The sequence below is a fragment of the Lactuca serriola genome, chromosome 1, assembly GCF_051521515.1.
Source record: "Lactuca serriola cultivar US96UC23 chromosome 1, Lser_US96UC23_V15, whole genome shotgun sequence".
Classification (NCBI taxonomy): Eukaryota; Viridiplantae; Streptophyta; class Magnoliopsida; order Asterales; family Asteraceae; genus Lactuca; species Lactuca serriola.
The window spans coordinates 116,846,705-116,872,745 of record NC_136408.1 but is presented as its reverse complement, the minus strand read 5'-3'; the positions used below and the strand labels follow the sequence as shown (position 1 = coordinate 116,872,745).

Genomic DNA, 26,041 nt, shown 5'->3' with positions numbered 1-26,041 from the left:
GCGACGCTGGTTGTTGATCCGTCACAGACAACATCGATGGTTTTTGATCCGCTACAAACGACGGTGGCGATGGTTGTTAATCTGCCACATATGGTGGCCACTAAGAACCTAGTCATGGTCATGGGACAAGTATTGAAAGGTTGGTTTTTGTTTCAACCCTTCACTTCCAAACAATAGGATTATTGGTTTGATTTTTGTTAGATATTGTGGTGGCTTGGATTAATGTTTGATTGCAGATGATCTAATTTTTTTTGGGCTTTTTAGTCTTTTGGGTTTATTAGATTTTCAATATGTGTTCACAGTGATCGGTGGATGATGGTGGGAGAGGTAGGTATCCGATGGTGGTGATTTGAAATCTTTCATGTAGGTGTAGATTGATTCCATTACAAATCTTTCATGTCCTTCCCATATAATCATTTATGATTCAGGATTTTGCTGCAGATTGATTCCGGATAGATGGAATTACCAAGTTTCAATGTCTCTACTACCATTAATGTTTTCTTTATCGTTGTTGGCTTCTGGTAGTTGTTAGCTTCTGGTGGTTGTATATGATGGCTTCAGTGGCTATGGACGGTGATGGATAAATCATTTAATGAAATGGATATTTTAGTTGCTGACTGGACTTCTTATGGTAACAAGTTAAGAAATTTAAAAATAAGGACCTTTTAAAACTTAAAAATCAGTATACACCCCTAGGATGCAAAAAATAAGACAAGGGACCTTTTAAAACAGAGTGTGTTAGTTTATTGGGTCACAGTGATATTTTCCCTAGCTTAAACCTAGGCATAGTATCTACAGTTATACTATCCTAACGTATTTTACTTATAACATCTAAGTATTATCTATTCCTAAACTATCATAACTCTTAGGCACAATATCATAACTTACAAGTAGGCATAGTGTTTATAGCTAGGTTATCCTAAGGCATCTAGCTTTATAAAATGATTTAATATTTATAACATAAACATTTTTATAAAACCATTTGATAAGCATGTATTCCCCCTATATTTTTATAAAGCGATAGAAAAAGGGGTCGTGAAATCATTTGTGAAGTGTGAAACCACTGAAGTAGGGTAGAATTGGGACTTGGGACTCGAAGATTGCATTGGGATCACCTGGGCTCGAGAACTAGCTTACTAATAGCTAAAATGTATAACTGAAGAAGTGTCCTAGGCTTCTTATGAGAATTTTTGTAGCAAGGACGAGAGAAGAAAGAATTCCAATGTGTGGGACGAAATGAGGGGCAACAACCCTCTTTTTATACTGGAGGTGCGCATCATGCAAGGGCCTCGTGGCTCCACCCTCCTTTCAACACATATCCGAATGTTGCTGGTGCATCATACCTCCTTGTAGAAGAAGGTGTGCACAACGCATACCTCTTGCGTCGGACGCTTCTCGCAAAAACTTCAAAATCTGTATCTCGTTCATGCGAGCTCCGTTTTCGACGTTCTTTATATCCACACGTAGCTCTTAACGGGTACTACAACTTTCTTTTTGGTTGTTTTGGCCAGTTTTGACTTTCATATTCGAGCCCAACGGAGGTAAGAATTAATGATTTTATAAAAATCATACCTTACTCATATGAATCCTCTTTTCGACAAACTTTTTCCTAAAGTTTATATCTCGAGGAGTACTATGAAACTCTTTTTTGCACTTTTAGTTAAAACTCAACCAATCTGTAAGTACCGTTTTGACGTAATTAATTTTAACTATGCGACTGATTTTTATATCATAGAAAATTCATATCTACTTCATATGAACTCGGATTTTTACGAAATTTATATTTTTGGGATCGGGAAGACATGTAATTTCAAAATATATAATAAAATATATATATGTTTCAACGCACTTATTTTAACGATGTATGAGCGATTTGGTTGGTTTTTACTATTTTTTAATATGAAACTTTATATATTTTTACGATATTTCGATATATATGACATATTTAGCCTATTAAAATCGATGTTGACCACTTTTTGTTAATAACGATCATTGCCAAAAGTCGCAATTGTTACAAAGTTCAAGAGAATAAATGCAAGAGAAGATGCATTTTGTCTAAAAGAGTAAAATGGGGAATTTTATGCTTTTTTGGCCGAGTTTGTGACTTAATAGATTAAGACCCATATTAAGTCAATGAGAAGTGACTTAATAGAGTTCTAGAACTCATCCCCACCTTGATGTGGATATAATGATAATAGAAGATGGGTTTGAAACTAAGAATTTATATGCATTAGAAGATTGGAAGAAAATGTCCCAAAGCTTCCATATTGAATCAACTATGAATGTTGTTGTTATACAGCCACCGCGACATGGTAGCTCTATTATCACAACGCGGTGAGGGTGATGATGATTCAGTTAAGGAGTCTCATCGTAAGTGGAAGGCAACATACTTTACACCACAACATCGCGTATGGGTGCCCACAACACGGTGGAAAAAGTAGGTTGCTATGTGAGAGAAGCAGCACAAACTCGGTTAGAGGCTGATTGCGGGTTCATTAGACGCACCACAACGCAGTGAACATCCCACCACGATGCTTTTTCACATTCAAAGTATATTAATTAAAAGAGTATAAGGGCTGATTCTCACACCAAATCCTTCCCCAATCGATAGAGAGTTGTCATGGGTCGATTTTGGTGGCAAGATGATGCCAAGAAAAACTAGAGATGGTAGATTGATAGGATTATCATGCTCTCCACATTAAGGTAAATATTTCTCCATTTTATTAAGCTTTGAGCTTTAATAGTAAATGTGTTAGTTTGGTTAGAATGCTTGGTTTGATCAACCTATAGCTTAAGTATGATGTTATTGAGAGTGTATATAAGCTTTTACCAAGCTTTGGAAGTGATTTTCATGGTGAAATCAATCCATTTAGAGTTAGGTCTTGAAACCCTAACTAGTGAAGTCATGATTGATGCATTAAGTATTAGAGTATAATGAATTAGGTATAACAAGATACTTAATTTGTTGGTTAGAGTAGATTTAGAGGTAGAAAATGAAAATATAGAATGTTGATCCCTTGAGTGGTCATTTTGACATAGAGAGTCGATAAGCTCTTAATAGTCTAAGACAAGTTTTAATAAAGTTGATATGTTGTATGAACATGCCTTGAGCAAAGAAGATGAATCAGGATGTATCAATGGAAGAATTAAAAAAAAGTGTAACGACCCAATTTTCACGTCCAAAAATTTCGTTTTTAAAACATTACTTTTAGAAAAATCACAATTAAAACATTGCTTAATTAAACCATTCACAACGAAAACCAAACTTGAAATCCATAATAGTTAAACAATCAAAATATCAAAGTATCAATCCCAGGATAAACTCATAAGTGTGGAAACAAGGAGTGTGTGTGATGAGCCGCTACCGCGCCTGCTCCTTCCCCTTGGCTGAAGAGTTACCTGAAACAACAACTGAAAAACATAAGCACAAAGCTTAGTGAGTTCCCCCATAGTACCACATACCATACAAGAATATAACATACCACATTCAGCTAGGAGTTACGGGCCTCGCCCACACTCATGAAGATACGGGCCCTGCCCACACTTCACTAGCCGGGAGATACGGGCCTCGCCCACACTCTACTATCTGGGAGATACGGGCCTAGCCCACACTCCACCCTCGGAGAGATACGGGCCTTGCCCACACTCAACCGCTAACCCATAACATACAAGTATCACACAGACAACAAGTACGGACAACTCTAGCATACTGGCACGTATATCATAATTGACTAAACCAAGAGATACGGGCTCGACCCACACTCTCGTGCTAACATTTCATCTACACGGGTCGGCCTTGGTGCCTTAGACCCGTTCCTACTGGGAGGAGAACTCACCTCGAAGTAGCTGCTGGGCTGTGTGGGAATTGACTGTCTGCTGCTGCCGCTGCTCCGGAAATCCCCCGGCTATCATTCCCACAAAACACTCAATCAAAAACTGTTAACTGACCCTCGGGCAAATTAACCATTATACCCTTGGTCAAGTTAATAGTCAAGGCCAGAGTCAACTTTCGGTTGACCCGACTCGCCGAGTTGGCTCTCCAACTCGCCGAGTCTTTGTCCAAACAATTGTTCTGCAACCCGTCTCGACTCGTCGAGTCGGGCGTTGACTCGACGAGTTCTCCTTCTAAGCTGATGTCCAAGTCCTTCATCCTACTCGCCGAGTTGTATGAACAACTCGCCGAGTTCATCTTCATCCGATGAACAATTTATGTTGTGACTCGCCGAGTCGTATGAACAACTCGCCGAGTTTGTTCTTGATCTAAGGAGATTGCCTTGAACTCGCCGAGTTCCTTCATGGATGAGTTCGGCTTCCAACTCATTGAGTCGCACCCCGACTCACTGCTCACACTCAATACTACAAAAAGGGGACAAACTCGGAGACTCGCGAGCAGACTCGCCGAGTCAGATGAACGACTCGCCGAGTCGTTGCCATGCAGTCACTAAATATGCGGTTTTGCTCGATTCCAGTCCATTCCATTCACAGATCCGGGTTCCAAGAGCATGAATAACACGTAAAGTTTCCAACTTTACGTGTATATATTCACCAATGAGAGTTTTAGGGTTCAAAATGCACCAAAAGAGTAGATTTAGGGTGAACAAGCAACATGGGTCCATAAAGGCAACGGATCTGAGCTCCTGGAGTTCAATCATGCCTAGATCTAAAGGCCATTCAACTTATTACGAATTATATTGCACATACAAGCTTAGGGAAGGGCTCAAGAAAGACTTAATGGAGTAATAAGCATAGAATCAGAGGGAAAACGGGTTATACCTCAAAGGAATCACTGAGAGAACACTAAGATGCTTGGCTTCCTTCCCTTCCTCTTGATCTACTCCACTTCCTTCTCAAATCCTTCAAGAACACACAAAAATGCTTCAACTCTCAAGGAAATAAGCTTTGAACGAGGGTTGGGAGTTCTGAGGGTGAATGGGGGCTGGCTTGGGGCGGACATGAGGCTTAAATAGGGTGCAAACCCCTGAAACTTAGGGTTTCATCCAACAGCGGTGACTCGCCGAGTCGCCAACTTAAACATGTCCCAGGTCCCGACTCTACTCGGCGAGTCGGACCTATGACTCGCCAAGTCCAAGGCTAAAAGAAAAGAGAATACTCAAATAAGATTTACGTACCAGGAACCAGGTGCTACAAAAAGAGTAGTTAGTCTTCCCAAACTAACAAGGTGAGTTATAGGTCTCAGTATCTCTCTAGATAATGTTACACTCTTATGTATGAATATATTTTTATGCATGTATGTATGGTTAGATGTAGGCGGAGATAGACTATGGTTATACGTTGAAAATCATGTATCTAAGCATGTTCGTATACCTAGAGTGTGAACGAAATTATATGTTTAAAATCATGTATCCGAGCATATACATATAACTAGAGTATGAATGAAACTATACGTTTAAAATAATGTATCTGAGCATGTATGTATAACTAGAGTATGAATGAAATTATACGTTTAAAATCATGTATTTGAGCATGTACGTATAATCAAATTATATATAAGATGAAGAGAGGGATTAAGTACTTAATGTGTTAAGTACTAGATGAGTAGTAGATCTCTCGATGAGACAAATAGATAGAATGTCCATGAGACAAGATTTATAAAAGACTATGGTAAGACCATAACAAGTGTTGAGAAAGATAATGAGAATGGTAGAAAGATAATTCCTTTAGGAATAAGATAAAGGTTCATACGGGAATAAAAGTATGATTCCTTCGAGAATAAGATTATGATTCCTTCGGGAATGTAGATAGATAATTCCTACGAGAATGAGATTGTAATGGTTAGAAGAGATAGATGAAGGGTTTTACAAGTGGAATAAGATAAGAGAGTTCTTTAAAAGAACTTGGAGATAATTCATGAAGGATTAAGAGTAAGGAATCCATGAGAGATCCAAGGGAAAAAGAATTTGAAAGGATTCGTGACGGATCAAAGGAATATGATTAAGTCCAAATGAGTGTACTCGGTAATGATAATGCAATCTCGTTCCCTATATACATACATACACACACACACACAGATATATATATATATATATATATATATATATATATATATATATATATATATATATATACTAGGCGAATGCCCGCGCATTGCACAGAAACACTTATATAGTTGAAGTCTTTACAAATATATGCTTTTTTGAATATAAAAATAACGTTGTTGTTAAATTTGATATAATAATTTGTATATACTAAATTGATATAATATATTTATTATTTTGAATTATATTATAATATATTTATTTATTATAACTTCATAATCTCAATCGTTTGAATGACTTCTACCTGCGAGTTACACATGAATAAAATTAAATATAATATATGATTTGATGTTATTTATAGTTGTTTTTATTGTTAATTAATTTTTTAAAATTTATTTGCTTAATGTTTTAATTTCTATCATTATAATTATTTAAAACATTAAACATTGTTTTTTTATTTTAAAGCTAACAATATAATCATTTATATAGAGTTGTTTTTAACTATTGTTATTGTAAGTTATTTTAAGCTACTTATTTGGAAACTTTTAACGATTATAAAAATATATTTAAGAAATATTTTAGTTAAATTGAAATTACAATTTAGTTTTTGCTTTTATCACTACAATTTATCACTTTTAACAATTTACAAAATATTCTTTAGTTTTTTTAAATGGAACTGAAATTTATATTTAAGCTGACATTGTAATGCATAGAAACACCTATATAGTTGAGGTCTTTACAAATATATATTTTTTAAAATATAACGCTAACGTTGTTGTTAAATTTGATATACTAATTCGTATATTAATTTGATATAATATATTGACTATTTTGAATTATATGATAATATATAAATCTATTATAACGTCATAATCTCAATCGTTTGAATGACTTCTACTCGCGAGTTACACATCAATAAAATTAAATATTATATATAGTTTAATATTATTTATAGTTGTTATTTTTAACTAATTTTTTAAAATATATTTGCTTAATGTTTTAATTTCTATCATTATAATTATTTAAAACATCAAACATTATTTTTTGATTTTAAAGGTAACAATATAATCATTTATATAGAGTTATTTTTAACTATTTTTATTATAATTTATTTTAAGCTACTTATTTGAAATTTTTTAACGATTATATAAATATATTTAGGAAATATTTTAGTTAAACTGATATTATAATTTAGTTTTTTGTATTGATCACTATAATTTATCACTTTTAACTATTTACAAAATATTATTTGGTTTTTTTAGTAGAGTTGAAATTTATATTTAAGTTGACACTGTAATGTTATATTTAAATTAACAATTTAAGTATTTTGTCCAAACTGTTCAAAAATTATAGCTTTAAACTGATAATGGTTTACATGCAACAACATTTTAAATCTAATAAATTAAGTATAATATGTTAAAATTTAAAGGTATAACTTTATAAATAGAAGTAAAGATATTATTTTAAAATTAAAATTTAGTCTATTTATGATTACACTTTAGGTTTGATATTTATTTAACCTTATTAACCAACTTACAATCATTATTAGAAAGACACTACAATTTATCACTTTTAACTATTTATAAAATAATCTTTGGGTTGTTTAAGTTAAATAAAATTTATATTTAAGTTGAGCCTATAATGTTATATTTTAATTAATAATTTAAGTATTTTATACAAATTGTTCAAAAATTATACCTTTAAAATGATAATGGTTTACATCCAACAATATATTAAAACTAATAAATTAAGTATAATATGTTAAAAGTTAAAAAACATAATTTTATAAGTAGAATTAAAGATATTATTTAAATATTGAAATTTAGTTTATATATGAATACACTTTAGATTTAATATTTATTTAACCTAACTACCAAATTATAATTATTATTATAAAGAAATTGAAAAGTCATGGGAGTTTCAAATGAATGTGGTGAAAGGAAAAAAATGGGAGCTGATCCGTACACAACAATTTTTGTCCATACACAATAATTGGTGCTTTAAAATGTTGTATATAGTTACATCGTCAAAATTATAACAAATAAATTTCGTTAAAAATATATAAGTCAATGTCATTAACTCTAAAATAAGAATTTTTTTTAAACTAAATTAAAATGTTGATGTAAAACATTATCATTATCTAGAATAATATGATAACATAGACAATAATTACAGTTAATGTTTAACCATCATAGTAATTAATGGTCGAAGATGATGATGGATAATATATATATATATATATATATATATATATATATATATATATATATATATATATATATATATATATATATATATATATATATATATATACAGTGTTGTAAAACTAGCCGAGTTGGCCGATTACTCCTCCGAGTACTCGCTACTCCCCCTTTACCGAGGCGAGTTACATAATCTCGAGTACTCCCCGATCGACCCCTTACTGAACTGAGTAGTGTTGTGAAATTCGGTCAACTCGGTGATTAATATGTATAATATACTTAATGATTTATTGTTTAACACACATACATGCGATTTTTACTATATATATATATATATATATATATATATATATATATATATATATATATATATATATATATCTTAAATTTTCAGTCATTATTCACGAAATGAGACCATTATGTTTTTTATTTTTCATTTTTTGTGTATTCATATATATATATAATATATATATATATATATATATATATATATATATATATATATATATATATCCAATTTTGTTATATATTTCAATCAACTTATGATTTTTTCTTATAATTTTGACATATATAATTTCCCTAAAAATATTTCTAGACAAATTTTCAAATCCGAATACTCCCCGAGTACTCCCGAGTACTTGCTATTCGGTAGTCGGCCAAACAGGTACCGAGTAACGAGTTCTACAACCTTATATATATATATATATATATATATATATATATATATATATATATATATATATATATATATATATCTTCTCTAATAAATGAAATTTTTTTTGCCACTTGTCACTCTTACATTAGTTTGGACACATGTCATTTTTTGGTATTTTTGAATAATTTTTTTTTCCATTTGTCATTTTCTCATTTTTTTTTTATCTTTTCTTAATTAACAATCAAATTTACACACCAATTACTAATTGCCTTAATTTAAAATAGTCAATAAATTACAATATTAGTACTTATATATTGTATTTAATATGTTTCCTTTTAAATTCAAATTTTAAATTTCAAATTTAAATAAACTTTTGTTTAAACATTTATATATATTTTTTGTTTTACCAAACCCGTATAACATACGGGTCTCACAACTAGTATATATATATATATATATATATATAGAGAGAGAGAGAGAGAGAGAGAGTTAGGTTCAAATGTTTTCATTATCTATTGTGTGCATGTATGATTGATTCTAGACCAATCATTTTAGTTATTTTAAGAAAGTAATTAATGCTTATTAAATGCTGAAGATGTAATTAATACCTATTATATCTTCAACGTGTAATATTCATTAATTACTTTCTTAAAATAACTAAAATGATTGGTCCAGAATCAGTCATACATGCACACAATAGATAGTGAAAACAAAATAACCTAACCCTATATATATATATATATATATATATATATATATATATATATATATATATATATATATATAACCGATGCACATGTAAATTTTGGTGTTAAAATTGCGGGATATATACAGTAAAGCCCCGATATTTTCATCCAATTGACACAAAAGTCCCAAACTAATTTTTTTTGACACAAAAGCCCGAATTACCGACATTTATTGACCCGATTGACCTTTTCTGCCGGTAACTCATTTAATAGCCGGTAATCGAGATGATGTGGCTACTAACGCTTACTTGGAAGATGACGAGGACATCATTAAATGAAGAAGGGTTAATCGAGTTTTTGATCCTTTCTACTGCGACAATTCTAGGGTTTTTACTGTGAAGGAGATACGAATTCGAGTCCAAGGGAGATACGAGTTGGAGCCTTGAAGATGGAAGGTGTGTTGGACTTTGACACGATCGACGTGGAACTAGATGAAGACCTTCTAAAGAAACAGAGTAGGAGATGTAGAGATGAGTTCTTGAACTCACTGTCTTGATGATGAAGATGAAGACTTCATTATCCCATTATTCGAGAATGTTGAAGATGATGAAGCACCCGTGGAAGAAGAACCTTTGGATGACGAACAGGAGGAGGAAGAAAATGTAGATGAAGTTGTGGATGAAGAGGAAAATGATAGTGAAGCTCAGTTTAAATATTCCACACATGATCCAAATGTGAAATGGAATAGAATGAAACCTCAAGAGGGAGAAAGGTATGAATCTCCACAGCAACTTAAACTCTGTTTAACAAATCATGCCATATCTAAAGGTTATCAGATTAGGTATAATAAATGTGATAGTGTTAGACTACACTGTGTGTGTGCTAGTGATCATGAGAAATTCGGTTGCCCTTATTATGTTAAAGCCTCTTGGATGAGCATTGAAAAGTCATTCCAAATAAAGAAAATGTATCCACATCATACATGTGTCAAGAATTTTAACAATGGAAAACTTATGGGACCAACATGGTTAGCTAGACAATTCCTTAAAGAACTTATTAGGACACCTAATTTGAAAGCTAAGGGAATCCAAGAAAAAGTTCAACACAAATTTCACACTAAGATTTCATGGGTAAGGAGTTATAGGGCTAGATGTAGGGCAATGTCCATGATTGAGGGAAAATTAGGTGATCACTATGCAAGGGTGTGGGATTATGGTGGTGAATTGCTAAGATCCAATCCAGACAGCACCATTAAAATTTGTGTTGAAGACAACAATGATGGTACAACTATTTTCAAAAGGATGTACATATGTTTCAAATCAATCAAAGAAGGGTGGAAGATGGGTTGTAGAAGGGTAGTAGGGATCGATGGATCTTTTCTGAAAGGGCAGTGTAAGGGACAATTATTAACAGCCATAGGTAGGGACCCAAACAATCACGTTTTTCCCATAGCTTCTGTAGTTGAAATTGAGAATAAGTTTAACTGGAAGTGGTTCCTTTAGTTGTTAGAGGTTGACCTTGGAATGGATGCAGGAAGGGGCATGTGTGTAATTTCAGACCAACATAAGGGTCTTCTTGAGGCAACAAAGGAGGTGTTACCATATGTTGAGCATAGACAGTGTGCACGACATATCTATGCCAACTTCAGAAAAGTATATAGTGGAATTCAGTTAAGGAACCTATTCTGGAAGGCTGCCAAATCAACTGTAGAGGGTGAATTCAAGAATCACATGGATGAGATTAGACAGATTAGCCCAGGTGCTTATGAACATCTAATGGCAAGGGAGCCAAATACATGGTGCAAGGCTTTCTTTTCCACTGGATTGGCCCGTGAGGCTGTAGAAAATGGTATGGCAGAATGCTTCAATGCAGTTATACTTGATGCTAGGAAGAAGCCACTACTGACCATGCTTGAAGAGATAAGGCTATATATGATGGACAGGTTTTACAACCTCAGGGAGTTAGCTGAAAAATGGGAAGGAGATGTGTGTCCATCTGCAATTAAGAAAATGGAAGAATTTGGTGAGGACTTGAAGTAAGTTCTCCTTGTTTTGTATACATTTATGCTAAGTTATTAATAACTTTTATGCTAATTTAGTAACAACTTTTATTTGCAGGTTTTGGAGGGTACACCCTAGTGGACAAAATGAATTTGAAGTTAGAAATGGTCTTGAATCATATGGAGTCAACATAGAGAAAAGGAGTTGTGCATGTAGACTTTGGGATGTATCAGGGATACCATGTGTCCATGCCCAAGCATCTATCATGTTAACTCATCAGGATCCAAAGACATTTATCAGCAAGTGGTTTGGTAAGGCAATATACATTTCAAGTTATAGTTATAACATTCTACCTGTTAATGGCAGCAATTTATGGACATAAGCTCCTTATATTAAGCCCTTACCCCCCTTAGAGAGGAGGATGCCAGGCAGGCCTACTGTGAAAAGGAAAAGGCATGTATCAGAGAGGGATGACAAGTTCTCTCAAGTGTCCTCAAAGGGCATAACTGTCCAATGTCAAAACTGTCAACAAAAGGGGCACAACAAGAAAACCTATAAAAATCCACATGTTGAACCAGATCCTAAACCCAATAAGAAAATAGGCAGGCCAAGATTGGACCCTAGTCTAACCCAATGGACAAGACATGGTAGAGGGGGGAAAAGGGGAAATAGAGGAGGTGGTAGGGTACCTAGAGGTGGGGGTGGCTTTCATAGCTGGTTTGAAAGAGGTGAAACCTCAAATACAGTACCACCCCAAAAAAGGGTCAATGAAGAATATAATTTTGAAAAGATGGTGGATGTAGATGTGATGAGTGATGGAGATAGGCTGGATATGGCAGATATGGACTACATTACACAACAAATTACAGAGTTGAGGAAATCAGGTTACACTGATGTAGACATTATGAGATGCCTTGGAATTACAAAAGCTCATTTAGAAGAGTTTGGATATGTGGTAAGGTTTCATTTAGTGTTTATGTATATGATTAAGTGTTTTTTACTATTTTTTTTTCTGTTTTAGGCTGCCAATGTTGAAGGTGGACTAGAAGGAGACGGACAAGGTAATGAAGAAGAAGGAGGACATGGACAAGGAGATGGAGTGGAAGGAGGTGGAGATGGACAAGAAGGAGAAGGAGATGGAGAAAAAGAAGATGGAGAAGGAGATGAAGGATATGGACAAGAAGAAGATGAAGAAGGTGTTCCAGTGAATGATCCAGTACAACAAGGGCATTTTGGGAATAATATGAAACAAAGAACAAGGAGACCCTCAGAGAGGATCATTCTTCAGAAGCTGAAAAAGAAGGTGGTTGACCCTCTTGGTATAGGAATGTGTGAAGATAAGGCATTAGTTATAGATTAGTGATAAGGGTTATCATCTTTTGGTTCATATTTTGTAAAAGGTGGTACTATGTAAACTGTTGCATACCATCTTTTGGTTCATATTTTGCATACCACCTTGTGGTTCATATTTTGTAAATGGTGGTACATATCCACTTATATTGGTTAATATTTTGTAAACAATTACTGGTAATTAAGCAAGGGCATTAAGCAATGGTCACAATTGATCAATGTCATATTTTATTTCAAGTTTGGTTGTGCAGGTTAGCCTTGGTTATTGACAGTTTTATTATTCATATGTGGTTCATAGTTGTGGTACTTTGATTTCACCATAATTCAATACAACATAAGTAAAATGTTCATTACATTGCAAAAGAAACAACATCGTACATAGTGACTACATATCCCAATACATTATCTTAAAATACAAACCAAAACATAAACCCAAAATAAACCAGAACATTGACCACCTTGGAACAACACCACCTGCACCTTGCACTTGAGCTGGAACAACTTCTACTACTGCTTCTTCCATTTGTTCTACAACATCTCCATTCCACCCATTGTGCAACTGTAAGAGCAAGTCCTTGTACCACTGATTAGGGAGTGGAGGATCCACCCAATCAAAGAATTTGCAATCTTTACTCGAATCCTGGATAATCCAAGATTAAAGAAAGAAAAAAAAAAACTAAAAGATGAAGAATTTCAACATTAACAACTAACCCTATAATTTGGGCATCCAATGAATCTTCTTCCAGGATTTCTTGTCTTCCATGAAGTCCACCTTCCAACTAAGTCACCGCAGTCGCAATGTGTCCTTTGAGGGGGATTAAACCTTCGCATAACCTTGCTTCCAACAGATGAAGAAGACGACATTCTCGTCTTTTCCTTTGAAAAATACGAAGCTAGGGTTCATGGGGATTGACGGTATGGTGCTTAAGTAAGGTCGACAACTCCACATAAGCCTCTCATTTAATAAATCAGTGGTCCATGTAAGCATTTGGTGCCACTTCACCAAGTAAACCGGATGCACCGGCAGAAAAAGGTCAATCGGGTCAATAAATGCCGGTAATTCGGGCTTTTGTGTCAAAAAAAATTAGTTTTGGACTTTCGTGTCAATTGGATGAAAATATCGGGACTTTACTGTATATATCCCTAAAATTGCATGTTGATAATTTTTTTTCCGATTCTCTTTAGGAATTTAGTTATATATGAATCTTGCCCCTATCTCTCTATCTCCACACACACACACACACACATATATATATATATATATATATATATATATATATATATATATATATATATAAATCATATTTTTACATATACATATACAACTTTTGTATTACATACTAAATTCATAAAACTAAACTATATTTTTACAACCGAACAAAAACTGAACAAAATTGGTTCAATCTTTTCATCATTAACATCCAATTATTTTTCAAATTTCAAGGATTGAAAATGACAATATCTTTAACACAACCGGTAATGATAATAGCCGCACAGAAACAAAAAATAAGGTCCATTGTAAGGATCAAAATTTCCAAAGATAACAATGATGGTATGAATTAGGTAACAATACACACTTATATATGTGAGAGGTTAAATGTTCATATCTTGAGAGTTTCAAATAGGAATGCATCATGAAAGAATATGTGACATGCATAGACATTGAATTAATTAGTGCACCTCTAGGGTATGATGCAATGTATGGTATATTTTGGGCCTAATTAGTAATAAACAATTCTTCAAGGGCCGGCAATGCGATACATTTCTTTCTTCAACCAAAACCCCACTACACCTTTCAACAGCACTCCTGGAGTTTCAAATTTAAAGTATTTTCTCAAAATTCTACCAAATTGCAGCAAATCTAACACTGATCGAAACAATTCATCATCAAATCGAGTGAAAAAGATGGCATCAAAGCAAATGGAAGAGATACAGAGGAAATTAACGCTGTTGGCTTACCCAAGAGCCAATGCCCCTTCTCAATCTCTCCTCTTTGCCGGCATGGAGCGTTACTCCCTTCTCGAATGGCTGTTTTTCAAGTAATTTTCACCTCTCTCTCTCTCTGTACATTTACTGTTGATTCATATACGGGTATGAATTCCTGTTAATGATTGATCAATCGCAGGTTATTGGGTGATAAATCTCCTTTTTCTCAACAAAATTTACACGGGGACGCTATGGATCGGGACGAAGAGACCTCTCGCATACAATGTAATTGCTTCAGCATTTCTCAAGCACTTACAATAATTTGTGTATGTAGACTGTGTCATCAGCAATCGAATCGTTTAATTCCAATTCAGTCAACCTTTTTTAGATTAAATCCAAGCTCACTGGCTTAGAAGAATCATACGTAAGATGAAGATCTACTCTCAGATGGTTTACCTTCGGATGCAAAGTGTTTTATAACAAATACTTTTAGTCATGCTGCAAAATTGATCACCCAATTCTTGATTTACCATGATTTGATAATTTTTGACACTTTTAGATCCTACCCTAATGTCTAGTTTCAACTTTTGGATTAGCCAAAACAGTGTCTCGATTCTCTAAATGAATATACATTCAAAATGCTGATATTTTCTCTTTTTATGCATAACATATAACTTGTTTTTATGTACAGATTTGGCAGAGATTGCAAAGTTTCTTGGCATAACCACTAGTGTAGATACAGAAGCTATTCAAGTGAGTTTGATTCTCATAATTGTTTTTAGTAGAATATTATTTGTTGGATGGTTTTTCTACATCATAATTACAATGTTTGATTGATGTTTGTTGTTATATTATATATGAATACTCATATACAGATGTTGCATATGTTTGTTAAATCCTCATTCTAAGCTTTGAATACGAAACCCTAATTTTGTTCAACACCCCATTGGTGTTTATAATCCAAAACCCAAACATATAACATTTCTCTTTACATTAACATTAATGATATGTCATTTACTAGCTTAGAATTTAGATGTTAAAGCCCATAAAACACCCAAACCCCTAAATGCATAACCATTATTATAAGTTTTAAATCACTAAATTTTGTTTTATTGGATGAATTTTATGAAACACAAGTCATATTTTTTTCCTTTTTCTGTATAATCGCATTGTCTGTTACTTCTTTTTTAGATATATTATTTTGAGTTTAGACCTTTACAAAAACAACAAGATGGAATATTTTTTAAATCTTTTTTGATTATGAATTTCTAATTCTTTATTGTAGGGGAGAGGAAGTTATGAAGAAAGGACAGAGATGCTTAGACTGATTGTAGATCTTGTGGAAGCTAGCATTTATGCTGATAATCCTGAGTGGAGGTTATTATCGTCATTTTCCATCACCTTTTTTTTACATGATCTTTTTCTTTATAAGTTGCATATAATCAAATACCCTTTTTTTGTAGTGTTGATGAACAGGTAGCAAAGGACATACAACTGATAGATTCTATTGCTGAAAAACAAGCTCAAATTTTCTCTGAAGAATGCAAATTATTCCCTGCTGATGTGCAAATTCAATCCATATATCCATTGTAAGATTATTATAATTTATAACAACCCGTTAAAAATATTATTTTTTGTAACCTTACATCTTTTAAATATTTTACAAGATTGTTGTTTAGAATGCATGGTTTAAGTAAAACTTTTAACATTTCATATAAATGATGAATGCTATGTATTGCTTAACTAACTTAATTTAAATATTTTATGATGAAATCATTTTTAAGTCCAAATTAATTGCAATATTTTAGTAATATTGGCTTTTGTGTACAAGATTCTTCCTATTTTGTCATAACTGAAGGGTATTTAAGACATTTCACTAGCATGCCATTTATCTGTGTCTTAAAGCATACTACTTTAATTTCTTGCAATTACAACATTATACTTCCAATCTTTTCTTATTAAGGCATTTTACTTTTATACTTTTATTTATTTATTTATTTTTATTATAATATCTGAAAAAATCTTCTCAATTATAGCAGTGAAAATTGTATTGCTATAATTTGGTTGATTTTTCAATGTAGAATGCTGTAAATTTGTAATAGGATAAATCAATAAAACTACATTGCTATTTCTTGCATTTAATCTTTTTTTTTTAAATGAAAATTCATTTTTAGGCCTGAAATATCAGATTTGGAGAAACAACTTGCAACTCAATCTAGTAGATTATCGAGTTTACAAGAAATGGTTGATGATTTGGCATCAAAGGTTTGAACTTTAAAATCTCTACATTCTTTTTTTCTTTAATGTATTTTATCAACATATTTATCTTTTTTAGTTTTTTTAAATGTAGCATTCATATAATCCTGATGAGGATTATGCTGAGGTGGACATGAAGCTAAGGGCACATCTGGAATCTTTCTTAGAAACTGCAAGATCCTTCAATACAATCTACACAAAGGTTTATTGTTTTTCTTTAATTATTTTTATAAACTTCTTATTGTAGTCTTTCATTTTCTGATTTTTCATTTTTCCTTGAGCTTTGTGCTTTTAAAAAAAGAGTAAATTACACGAATGGTCCCTATGGTTTTGGGTAATTTGCACGTTTGGTCCCTAACCTACTGTTTTAACTTGGAAGGTCCCTACTGTTTGTTTTTGTTGCACGCTTGGTCTTTGTCTTACCTAAAAAGACTATTTTGCCCTTGATTTTTTAATTTATTTAAATAAGGTGGGGTAGGTAAGGTAAGGTAAGGTGAAGTGGAGATGGGGTTGGGGGTGTGTTTATTTCAATAAATTAAAAAATCAAGGGTAAAATAGTCTTTTTATTTTTAGGTAAGACAGGAACTAAGCGCGCAAAAAAAAACAAACAGTAGGGACCTTCCGAGTTAAAAAAGTAAGTTAGGGACCAAACGTGCAAATTACCCAAAACCATAGGAACCACTTGTGTAATTTACTCAAAAAAAAAGGTAAAATGCATGTAATTACTAAACACTTTAATCTTTTTTTTTTGTTATAACATTCGACTTTCATTTTTTGAATGTCATCTAAATACACAACAATTTTTGTTGCTATAGTTATTAGTTTTTTAAAGTAAAGTGACTTAATAAAACATTACAATGATACAGTTTTGTAAAATTTTCAAAGTCCAATGTCTTAATAAGAATCTTTTTAATCTCAAAAAAGACTTTATATTTTGTTTTTTCTCCGAAAAAAACCTTCAACCTTCTAAATGCTTCCAAATAAACCCTCAACTTTCTTTTTCCTCGAAAAAATCCTCACATTTTACAAATTGTTTTGGCAAAAAATGACTAACAGTGCCAAATTTGGAAAAATGAAATAATTCAAGGTTTTCTTCAGGCAATTTTTTTTTGAGGTTTAATCCGGAAAAAATACAAAATATAAGGTATTTTTTTAGATTAACCCTTCAGAAAATAACACAATGTTGAGGGCTTTTTTGGAAAAATAAAAAAGTACAAGGTGTTTTTCAGGCAAAAAATAAATTCGAGGTTTAATCCGAAAAAAAACTCAAAATATAAGGTCTTTTTTTAGATTAACCTTTTTTTTTTTTTTTTTGTAAATATGGTGTTGTTATAGAAAGAAATGAAAGTAAGATGCCATAATAAACAAATCAATAAAACTACATCGCTATTTCATGCATAATTTTTTTTTTTTAAATAAATATTTGGTCACGTGTTACATATATGTATTAATTTTTTTTTTTGTAGGAAATACGTCCATGGACACATATGATGGAAGTACCACAATTGCATGGATTTGGACCAGCTGCAAATCGCTTATTAGAAGCTTACAAGCTGCTCTTAAAGGTAAATTACTAAATTACCCTTATAGTTATTCTTATTATCTTATAAAAACACTCTATTTAAAAGAAAAATCAATTAGCAATTTTATAGAGATGGTATTTTCTGACTTGCTTACATTTTGATAATACCTTATTATACGTGGTCAAATAAGTAAAAATGAAAATCTAAATAAGTTGATTTAAAAAAAAATTGTATTGTGAAGTAATATTTTATAAAAAGTAAAAACTCTGTATTTGCAAAAAGAAATAATTTTATTAACAATTTTGTAGTCTTAAATAGTCTTTGAGTATTTACATTTAATTTGTTACCAATGTGTCTTGTGTTATCGAGTAATTGCTTAATTCTAAAATATTAAAAAAAACATTTCACAAGATCATTTTTTGTTATATTTTATTATACATGATCAAGTAAGGGTTTTATGCAGTAAATTCTTATTATTTTGGGAATTTTTTTGATAAATTCTTAAATGTTTTTTTTTAATAGAAAAGTCCTATTATTTTAGAAAAATCACATAATCTGTCATTTCTTGTTAAAATAAAAAAATGGTTTTTTTTTGCTAATTTGGGTAAAATGTTAAATAATTGGGACTTTTCTATTAAAAAAAACAATTTAGGACTTTATCAAAAAAATTTCCAAAATAATGAGACTTTTCTGCATTAAACCTAAGTAAGTAAAACTGAAAATCTAGATAAGTTGATTTTGATTATTTTTTTAATTGTAAAGTAATATTTATATCTTATAAAGAAGTAAAAACTCTATATTTGGCTTTCGATAGTTACATGTAATTTGTTACCAACGTGTCTTGTGTTATCAAGTAATTTCTTAATTCAAAAAAAAAAAAAAATCATGAATAAAAAGTTAATAAAAGGATAATTTTCACAATGTCTTAAAAGTGTATTTTCAAACATGTATTTGACAAATTGTGGAATTGGATTTAGGGAACACGTGTCAAACAACAATGTCTTAAAAGTCTTTAGGTAATCATCGCTAACACGTGTCATCTTTTTATGACAGTTTTTAGGAAACTTGAGAAACCTACGTGACTCACATGCTGCGGTGGCCGTTGGATCATCGGAAACAATCTCCGGTCAACCATCGTCGGTGGCGAGAATAATATCCGAATGTGAATCCGCTTTGACTTTCTTAAACCGTGATCTTGGAATCCTTTCCGCTTCTATAGCTCGTGATGAAGCGAAAAAATCAGGGTCAACTATTGACTAAAACAATGTGTAGAAGTATAAGTAGAACCACATCAATTCTAAATTCATATTCTTTTTTGCTTCACCTAAACAACAATGTTTAGAAAAATGATTGATTTACCCTTTTTGTGTTTGAGGCTAATTCTTGATGATTTTTGGTTGCTAGGAAAATTTATTTTTTCATGTGTTTTTAATGGTTTATAATTGGCGATTAGTTTAATTAAACAATTGGTTGTGTTTGTTACATGTGACATAACTGGAATTGATGGGATTGAATAAGTCTTTTTAGATTATGATGCGGGTGATGAGGGTATTAATGTCATTTCATACACGTGAGAGAGGTGAGGAGGGTATTAATGTCATTGGAAGCAATTGTTATTTGATAATATTGTTTCTTATTCTTGTAATTGGTTTGCTTTTAGAAACACTAAGGCTATAAAAAATTGTAATGCATGGTGGTTGCATCAAATAACGTCTTAATTTGTTTTTGTTCTTATTTTTGTTAGTGTCTAGCAATCATTTTAGGACAAAAATTTGCAATTTTGATTTTATTGGCATAAGTTTAAGTCTAGGTCAAATGTAGTAGAATACAAACCAAACGATGTACAAGGTTGACATGTTCAATCATAAATTGTTTTACGTAACATTTGGTGCCTTGATGTATTAACATTTTTGTACAGTCATTATTTTTTTATTATGTATGGTCTAAATATGTAAGTTTACATGTTTGGTCTGTTTGCAAACTGGTTAAATCAAGCGCGAGCTTAAAAATTTTCTATTAAATAGTATATGTTTAGAGCATACTCGACTTAAAAGCTCAAATGGCTCGAAAAAAGGATCTACAAAAAGTATGTCTAGGTATATGATTTGAGTTTGACTCAAAAATATTGATACATGTTATCTAAAATCTCATAGCATAAGCTAAACATGGTGGGACAAAAAGCTTGGTTTACTGTCAAAAATCAATTTTAAAATGTCAAAAATCAATTTTAAAATGTTAAAAATAGCAGGGAAATTAATTTTTCACGGTAATTATCTTTTCATTTTATTGACATTTAGGCAAAAAAATTTGTACATTATCGACTATTAATCTTGTTAAATGTGTTCATATGTTAAGATTGTCACATGAGATCGCCGATGACAATGATAAATATAAACGCATTTAATAAGTTTGATGGTCAATAGTTTAAAAAAAGTTGTCTAAATATAAACAAAATAAAAAAAATAATTACCCTATTAAATCAATTTTTCCTATTTATCTCACTTTTAATAGATATTTTATTTTTCATATTTTTTTGTATTATTTTTCTAAGCGTTATTTTTAAAGCATCCATAATTACCGATTGTTCATCCTATTTACATCTGTTTGATATGACAAATCAATTCTGTTTTTTATTAAAAAATTGCTATCGTAAATGTTAATTAATCATTGATCAAATATTAAAGTTTTTTATTGATTAATAAATATATTTTTATTTTTATGAAATATTTTATGTATTTTCTTTATTTTTAGAGCATATTTAATATTTTTAAAATAAATAGTATCTAACAATAAAATAAATAAATTAAATATGTTACAATAAGTATGTAGGGTCTTTTAAAAAAATAAAAAGAAAATATTACGTAAAAAATAAAAAAGAAATAAAATTTTATAATGTATCTGTTATGAATTTATATATTTATTTTTCTACAACTTTTAAAAGACTTTTCTAGAATTTTTTATAATATTTTTGTAACGTCCCAAACTTCAAACCAAGATTTTCATTTTTAAATCAAGATAACTTATTTAAAATATCTTTTCAAAACATAGATAAAAACCCATTTGTTCAACTATCATACAACCAAGTTATAACCAAGTATCTAAAATCGAGTAATATCAATAACATTGGAATTCAAGACAAATCCATTATTGATGCATGTGTCATACTGTTCCTTTTGTTAGAAGAACATACTTGTTCTTTTGAAAAACATTTAATCAATAACCGTAAGCATAAAGTTTAGCGAATTTCCTAAAAACCACATACTATAATACACATACAAAAATTGCTCGTGATCTTCTGTTGTTTTGCCTGACTGATAGACTAGCGTCGTTCAACCATCAATAGTCGACTCATAGCCTAGCACCGTTCGGTCGATAAATTTAATTATCTAGGCTTGTAACCTAGTGTCGTTCCACCATTAACCCCTCAAATAGGACACATACACATATCATATAATCAAGCAATCAACGTATAAACAAAAAACTTATCTAGTCTATTTGTATAATCACAAACTAACAATACCTTCATCCTATCATACAAAGGACATATACTATCACGTGTAGTATAGTTAGAAAACTCACCTGATATGAAGAGAGGAAGTCATAAGCATGAGTTCTCGAAGGAATCAACTACATGAACTAGCTAAACGAAAATTAAAGGCCAAACCTAGATCTATAGCTCAAAGCCATCAAAGTTCGACCAAAAATCAAACTGGTCGCTTAAAGGTCAATAGTCAAATGGACAATGTGTGTGACCCAACTCTTGGTCGCCTCGCGGATACTAGGTGACAAAACAGTCATGATAATCCATCAAGATTCGTGTTGCGACCCTTCCATGGTTGCATCATGTTTTAGAGATCAGAACCAACTTCTTGTTGAACATTTATTCTCTAAAACCAAGGCTCACATTCTCATATATAAATCCATTAATGGTCTTAATGGATAAACTTTCCAATTTTATCTAGATCCATGACTCAAGATCCCAAATCCTAACATAAAAAGTAGTTCTAAATATCATGATTCCTCTGCATGGCTCCATGGGAACCCAAACATGCACTCAAATGACCTTAAAAACGTATAAAATCATCCTAAGTCAAACATATTATTTGGAGTTCTCCAAACTCCAAGAACATCATATAAAGGGACTAAGACTCATCTACAAGCCTAGATATATGAAAGAAATACAAAAAGGAAAAGAATTTATGAATTTCAATGGTCTAGAATCAATGTAGAAGGTTGGATCTTCTCTGGAATGAACTCCACAATGCACCAAGTGCTATTTTCTTCACAAAAACTCACTTAAATCTAAAGAACACAAACATACTGCTTGGAGTTCTCTAAACTCCAAGAACATCATATAAAGGGACTAAGACTCATCCACAAGCCTAGATATATGGAAGAAATACAAAAAGGAAATGAATTTATGAGCTACAATGGTCTAGAATCAATGTAAAAGGTTAGATCTTCTCTGCTCCACAATGCACCAACTACTATTTTCTTCACAAAAACTCACTTAAAACTAAAGAATACACCGAAAACACCTAAATGTGAAAGGGTTCTCTCTCGTGGAGGTGGAGGCGGAAGACTAGAGAGAACCCTAAATAGTAGTACATTTATATAGGGCCCAAGACCCGTGACCTAGGGTTTTGGGTTGTGGTAGACATGCATCGTGACTCATACTATTGTGTCGTTACTTATCAATGTTACTCGCATCGTGATGTCCATAGCTTGCACTGCGAATCTCAACACCCAAAATTTAATAACATCAAAAAATTTAACTTTTTTAAATTAATAATATCCCAATAGCGAGTGTTATAATTTTTAAGATTTTTTTTTCTTAGTTTAATTTATAAAATAGTTTTTCTACAACTTTTTAATACAATTGCTTTTACACAAAAGAATTTTAGAAATGTCTTAAAACATTTACAACTTTTATATATATATATATATATATATATATATATATATATATATATATATATATATATATATATATATATATATATATAATTAGAAGTTTATAAACTTTTAATTTTTTTAATAAAAGAATAAAAAAGTTAAACAAAATCTATGGAACGTTTTAAAAATGTTATAAAAACAGTTTACAAATGGTTGTTTGAAAGTTATAAAAAAAATTGTATGAAAATGTAAAAAAAAAAAAAAAATTAAAAACTTGTAAGTAAAGGTTAAAACACTTAGAAAATGATTGGTTTAAAAACAATTTTATTAAAATTATATGAAAGTATAAATAAATTATAAAATTATAATTAAAATTAAAACATTGCATTACGAAAACCTATAAAAAGAACAAAGAAAAAAATCTTAAAAATATTGTAATCAGTTATTAAAAAAGCCTTAAAGAATTTGTAGAAAAAAATATATTTGTTCAAAATCATGTATCTAAGCATGTTCGTATTACTAGAGTATGAATGAAATTATACGTTTAAAATCATGTACCCGAGCATGTACATATAACTAGAGTATGAAGGAAATTATACGTTTAACATCATGTATCCGAACATGTATGTATAAGTAGAGTATGAATGAAATTATACGTTTAAAATCATGTATCTGAGCATGTATGCATAAGTAGAGTATAAATGAAATTATACATTTAAAATTATGTAACTGATTATGTATATATTTTTAAAGTATGTGTGAGATTATACGATTAAAATTATGCATTTGTGCATGTACGTATAATTAGAGTATGTATGAGATGAAGAGAGGGATTAAGTACTTAATGAGTTAAGTACTAGATGAGTAGTAGGAGATCTCTTGACGAGACAAAGAGATAGAATGTCCATGGGACAAGAGTTATGAAAGACTATGGTAAGACCATAACAAGTGTTGAGAAAGATAGTGAGAAAAGTAGAAAGATGATTACTTCAAGAATAAGATAGAGATTCATACATGAATAAAAGTATGATTCCTTCGAGACTAAGATTATGATTCCTTCGGGAATGTAGATAGATGATTCTTATAGGAATGGGATTGTGATGGTTAGAAGATATAGAGAAAGGGTTCTACGAGTGGAAAAAGATAAGAGAGTTCTTTAAAAGAACTGAGATATAATACATGAAGGATTAAGAGTAAGGAATCAATGAGAGATTCAAGGGAAGAAGAATTTGTAAGGATCCGAGAGGGATCAAAGGAATATGATTGAAGTTTGGATGAGTGTATCCGATAACGATAGTGCGATGTCGTTGCCCTATGTATGTATGTATGTATGTATGTATGTATGTATATAAATCATATTTGTTATCCATCATCATCTTCAACCATTAATTACTACAATGACTAAACATTAATTGTAATTGTTGTCTATGTTATCATATTGTTCGAGATAATGATATGTTTTACATCTACATTTCAATTTAGTTAAAAAAATTCTTATTTTACAGTTAATGGCACTGGCTTATATAATTTTAACGAAATATATTTCTTATAATTATGACTATATAATACATTACAATTTAGTTAAAGAAAATTCTTATTTTACAGTTAATGGCATTGGCTTATATAATTTTAACGAAATATATTTGTTATAATTTTGACTATATATATATATATATATATATATATATATATATATATATATATATATATATATATTAAAAAGTGCATATGTTTATTTGTTTTAAAAATGTGCATATGGGTAAAAAATATAAATATGTATCAAAAAAATATATTTTTTTGATTTTTAAAAAAATAATAAATTCGAAATATATATAATGTTTTTGCTGAAATAAAAAAAAAATACTTTTTTAAATTTTTTTATGTATATGTATACATATGTTTTAATTAAACAATAATATATATATATATATATATATATATATATATATATATATATATATATATATATATATATATATCGAAAATAAAATTTAAAAATAAAATTTTTAAAAATATACAATTTTGATTCATATTTATATTATTTTGTATATATACATATTTTAAAAAAGATATGCATATGTACATGCATGATTTTCTCTTCAAATTCTCTTAAATGACTATAACTAATGCACACATGTAAATTTGGTGTCAAAACTATATATGGATAATTTTCTTCCGGTTCTTCTTCCAGAATTTAGTTATCTAAGGATCTTGCCTCACACACACACACACACACACTCTCTCTCTCTCTCTCTCTCTCTCTCTCTACACACAAAAACTCGTCTACACACAAAAACTCATACACACATATATTATGGTCATATTCAATGGTAAATGCACACGACCCAACTCTTGTTCGCCTCGTGGACATTAGGCGACAAAACAGTCGTGACAATCCATCAAGATTCATGTTGCGATCCTTCCATGGTTGCATCATGCTTTATAAGCCAGAACCAACTTCTTGTTAAATACTCAATCTCTTAAAACCAAGGCTCACATTCTTATATATAAATCCATTAAAGGTCTTAATGGATAAACTTTCCAATTTTAAC

General features: G+C 31.0%; 3 protein-coding genes across 3 annotated transcripts; 2 read left to right on the top strand and 1 right to left on the bottom strand.

The window, feature by feature from the left end:
* Nucleotides 1–11,046: 11,046 nt before the first annotated feature.
* On the top strand, nucleotides 11,047–13,070 carry LOC145070642 (uncharacterized). Its single transcript, XM_079017599.1, has 2 exons — nucleotides 11,047–11,573; nucleotides 11,656–13,070. Exons 1-2 carry the CDS (start codon nucleotides 11,062–11,064, stop codon nucleotides 11,918–11,920), a joined length of 777 nt encoding a protein of 258 aa, XP_078873725.1. The 5' UTR covers nucleotides 11,047–11,061; the 3' UTR covers nucleotides 11,921–13,070.
* A 203-nt stretch (nucleotides 13,071–13,273) lies between these two features.
* On the bottom strand, nucleotides 13,274–13,894 carry LOC145060472 (uncharacterized). Its single transcript, XM_079008130.1, has 2 exons — nucleotides 13,600–13,894; nucleotides 13,274–13,528 (listed from the first exon to the last, which is right to left on the bottom strand). The coding sequence occupies exons 1-2, from the start codon at nucleotides 13,750–13,752 to the stop codon at nucleotides 13,274–13,276; spliced, it is 408 nt and encodes a 135-aa protein (XP_078864256.1). The 5' UTR covers nucleotides 13,753–13,894.
* A 777-nt stretch (nucleotides 13,895–14,671) lies between these two features.
* AUG7 (nuclear matrix protein) lies at nucleotides 14,672–19,983 on the top strand. Its single transcript, XM_079035431.1, has 9 exons — nucleotides 14,672–14,927; nucleotides 15,014–15,099; nucleotides 15,506–15,567; nucleotides 16,100–16,191; nucleotides 16,278–16,403; nucleotides 16,989–17,079; nucleotides 17,165–17,272; nucleotides 18,537–18,635; nucleotides 19,647–19,983. The coding sequence occupies exons 1-9, from the start codon at nucleotides 14,794–14,796 to the stop codon at nucleotides 19,851–19,853; spliced, it is 1,005 nt and encodes a 334-aa protein (XP_078891557.1). The 5' UTR covers nucleotides 14,672–14,793; the 3' UTR covers nucleotides 19,854–19,983.
* The last annotated feature ends 6,058 nt before the right edge of the window (nucleotides 19,984–26,041 follow it).

What these genes read in the sequence shown, in the direction of transcription:
- LOC145070642 (XM_079017599.1), top strand. Translation starts at nt 11,062, where the DNA reads ATGGATGCAGGAAGGGGCATGTGTGTAATTTCAGACCAACATAAGGGT. An exon ending in GAATTTGGTGAGGACTTGAA is followed by an intron (nt 11,574 to 11,655) that starts GTAAGTTCTCCT and finishes TTTTATTTGCAG; the next exon opens with GTTTTGGAGGGTACACCCTA.
- LOC145060472 (XM_079008130.1), bottom strand. Translation starts at nt 13,752, where the DNA reads ATGTCGTCTTCTTCATCTGTTGGAAGCAAGGTTATGCGAAGGTTTAAT. An exon ending in TTGGATGCCCAAATTATAGG is followed by an intron (nt 13,529 to 13,599) that starts GTTAGTTGTTAA and finishes TGGATTATCCAG; the next exon opens with GATTCGAGTAAAGATTGCAA.
- AUG7 (XM_079035431.1), top strand. Translation starts at nt 14,794, where the DNA reads ATGGCATCAAAGCAAATGGAAGAGATACAGAGGAAATTAACGCTGTTG. An exon ending in ATTCAATCCATATATCCATT is followed by an intron (nt 16,404 to 16,988) that starts GTAAGATTATTA and finishes ATTCATTTTTAG; the next exon opens with GCCTGAAATATCAGATTTGG. An exon ending in TCAATACAATCTACACAAAG is followed by an intron (nt 17,273 to 18,536) that starts GTTTATTGTTTT and finishes TTTTTTTTGTAG; the next exon opens with GAAATACGTCCATGGACACA.